Source organism: Octodon degus, unplaced genomic scaffold (assembly GCF_000260255.1).
Source record: "Octodon degus isolate 3935 unplaced genomic scaffold, OctDeg1.0 scaffold00074, whole genome shotgun sequence".
In the NCBI taxonomy this organism is placed as follows: domain Eukaryota; kingdom Metazoa; phylum Chordata; class Mammalia; order Rodentia; family Octodontidae; genus Octodon; species Octodon degus.
The window spans coordinates 6,072,548-6,075,870 of record NW_004524650.1 but is presented as its reverse complement, the minus strand read 5'-3'; the positions used below and the strand labels follow the sequence as shown (position 1 = coordinate 6,075,870).

The window sequence follows — 3,323 nt, the reverse complement described above, 5'->3', positions numbered from 1 at the left end:
AAAAAAAAAAAAAAAAAAACAAACCCAAAATCCCATTTTCTTCTGTGGCATAGAGTACTTTCTCATAATATCTTTAAACTCTCCAAACTCTTGTCCTTAGTTTTGATTTTTCTCTATTGCCCTTGTAATTTCCACTGAATAGAAAGAACTGTTTTACCCCCTTCAGAGTAAGAGAGAATACTTTTAACTCTTCCCTGTTCATAGGAAAGAAGCTGCATTTTTGCGTATGTTTTCTAAATTTCTTCCTCAGATAGAAAGACCAGCTTTTTACATGCCTTAAGCAGAAGCCTAGCAGTGTGCTTTCTGCGTCTGAGAATCTGCTAGCAATCATCTTTCAGTGGTGTCCATAAAATTTCCTTAAGAATTCTACCAGCAAGTAACCATCTTGTCCTGCCAATTTCTAAAATGTCATTTTTTTGAAGTGGGGGGTTCTCTGAAATTTCTTCCCTTATCCTTATGTTCTTACTCTATATCTGAAACAGTAAGAGAACATGTATATATTCTTATGAATAATTTATATTGATGTGACTTATTGGGGGGGTTGTACTGGGAATCAAACTCACACCTTCACCCTTGCCAGGCAGGTATGTGGTGTGACTTCTTATTAAAACCAAATTATAACTTTAGAAACTGCAGTTAAGTTTATATAAAATGAAAGCTTTAATAATGGAATGGAGTTGTCATTATAGTTTTTTTTTTCTTAAAATTTTAGTTTTACTGCTCGAATTACAGAATTAATGCAAGTACTGAAGGATTTAAATCAAGGCAAATATGAACGTACAATGGTTTCACAACAGGAAAGAGGTAAATACGAATATCACAGCTGGAGGTCACAATTTTACGCTTTTGTTGAAAGAGTGTGATGTTATCAGTTATTTTCCATTGAAGGTGTTGAAGAAGCACAGCTGAGTCCCTTGATACCTGGGGCTGGAGAAATCATCAATGCGGATAACATTATAAAGTAAGCATAGAGAAAGTTTCTTTAGCACCATTGACCTTCACGGTAGCCTTTCTCTTTAGGGTATTAATTATATTTAATGTAAAATTGCCTTTAAAAAATAGGTTTCAGATATCATTAACAAAATTTTTATAAGGTACAAAGTTTTTTAAGGTATAAAGTTTGATATTTTGATTTTATATACATTACAAAATGATCACCACATTCCAGCTGATCATCGATCATTTGTATATTGCTATCGTTTGTGTTGTGATGAGAATTGAAGCTCTCTCGGGAACTTTCAAGTACAGAATGTATTAGAGGTTGTCCCCTGCTGTACATTAGATCTCCAGAACTTACCCTGCATCGTGGCCAAACTTGAAACCTTTGGCCAACATTACCCCAACTGCCCCTCGCTTAGACCCTGACAGCCACATCCCAATCTCTGCTTCTGTGGATTTGACTGTTTTAGATTCCATATACAAGATTATGCATGGCTTTTCCTTTTGTGTCTTGCTCATTTTGCTCAGCATACTGTTCTTCAGCCCCCTCTAAAAAAATGGCTGGATATCCTTTTTAAAGGCTGTATAGTACTCTAGTTGTTTGTATGTTTATTCATGTGCTATTTTTCTTCATGTGATCAGTTGGACATTTAATTTTCATATCTTGCATTGGTGAGTCATAGAAGTGAAGATACCACTTTGAGAGATTGATTTTATTTTCTTTGCATAACTACCTGGAAATGGGATTGCCAGATGTAATTATCTTTAATTTTGAGAGTAACCTCCATACTGTTTTCCATAATGGCTATATTAATTCACATTATTACTGGCACTGTATGAGGGTTTATTATTTCTTCAGGTTGCTAACATTTACCTTTTATCTGATAATTTTCTTATCCTCCACATAATGTAATTAATAATCATTGCCATTTTGATTGGCATTTCTGTAGTGATTAGTGATACTAAGCACCTTTTCATATGCTTGCTGCCATTCAAATTTTTTCTTTTAGAAAATATTTATTTTACCAAGTATCTTTTACAAAGTACTTCTACAAAGTATCAGTGGCCCTTTGGCATTTTAAAGCATGTTATTTGTAAATTTCCTTAAAACTAGCTTCCTTATGTATTTTAAAGAATTATCTCTTTCTTCTTTCTTCTGTAGGTTTGATCATGTTCCTTTAGCAACACCAAATGGAGATATCTTGATCCGAGATCTTAGTTTTGAAGTAAGTTTCAAAATGGTCTTATAAAAGCTTATAGCATGTGGATATATTATGCGGATAAAACTGTATCATGCTGAGAGTGGAAACTGAAAAACTATTGTCTGAATGTTTCAGTGTTTTTTTTACATTCAATTTAGTCTCTGAATCCACAGAAGTGCTTTCAAAATTCTATCTTTGAACAACCTAGAAATTATTTTTCTTAGTCAACTGCACTTTAAAATTTCAAATACTACCACAATCTCAAAAGTATTTTTAAATGAGATTCATGCTCAGAAAATCATAGAAAGTATATTAATTTGAATTTCCAATATAGAATGAATAGTTAAACATACAAATAGAATTTTAACCTCTTTAAATAAAAAACACAATTTGATTTTTTATGTGTTTTGTGTTTTTATTCATTTTGTGGGTTACCAGAAATTGAAGTCGGGGCCCACCTTGCCAGGCAGGTGCTGTGCCACTGAGCTAAATGCCTCAGCTCCTGGTTTTTTATTGTTTTGACTATGCAGGAGGATTTATACCCATAAAAACAAGAGTACAGACTTTTCTTTTCGCTGCCAAACCAGTGGAAGAACAGAACAGCACCGCATCCTGTAAACAGCCATGTCACCATGCAGTCAGCGGCTCCAGCCGTGTGACAAGCGTGGCCTGATCCACTCTGTTCTCTTCATGAAATTGGGATCTGGTAGTCCATGTGCAAAAAGAAGGAAGATTGGGGCCGGGGAGATGGCTCAGTAGAATAAGTGCTTCCCTGGCAAGCACAAGGGCCTGAGTTCAATTCCCGGTTCTGCCAAAAAAAAAGAAGAAGAAGAAAAAGAAGAAGATGATGAATGTTTTTGTCTGACTTGTAATACTCTGGAAGATCTCAGGGTAACTGTGAAGTTTATTTATCTGTTGTGATCGTTGACATATTCGTCTTGTCCCACATTTTAGAGGGAAATCTTTCAGCTTCTCATTTAATAGCTGTTGGTTGTCATAAATGGCTTTTGTCAGATTGAGGTACAGTCCTGCTATTTCTCTTTTCTTCAAAGTTTTTAATCATGTTGGACTTTGTCAGAAGCTTTCTGTATTTTTTGACATGATCATGTGGCTTTTGTCCTTGCTTCTTTTTTTTTTTTTTTTTTTTTTACTGGGGATTGGACACAGGTTCTCATACCCATT

At 34.8% G+C, this 3,323-nt stretch overlaps 1 protein-coding gene across 1 annotated transcript in view; it reads left to right on the top strand.

Moving 5' to 3' along the window:
• The window catches only part of Abcd3 (ATP binding cassette subfamily D member 3), an 83,462-nt gene that overhangs the window by 58,851 nt on the left and 21,288 nt on the right, over positions 1–3,323 (top strand). The window contains exons 14-16 of the mRNA XM_004635709.2: positions 713–804; positions 889–961; positions 2,102–2,165. Of these exons, the coding sequence (XP_004635766.1) occupies positions 713–804; positions 889–961; positions 2,102–2,165 (229 nt within the window). The remainder of the gene's footprint in view (positions 1–712; positions 805–888; positions 962–2,101; positions 2,166–3,323) is intronic.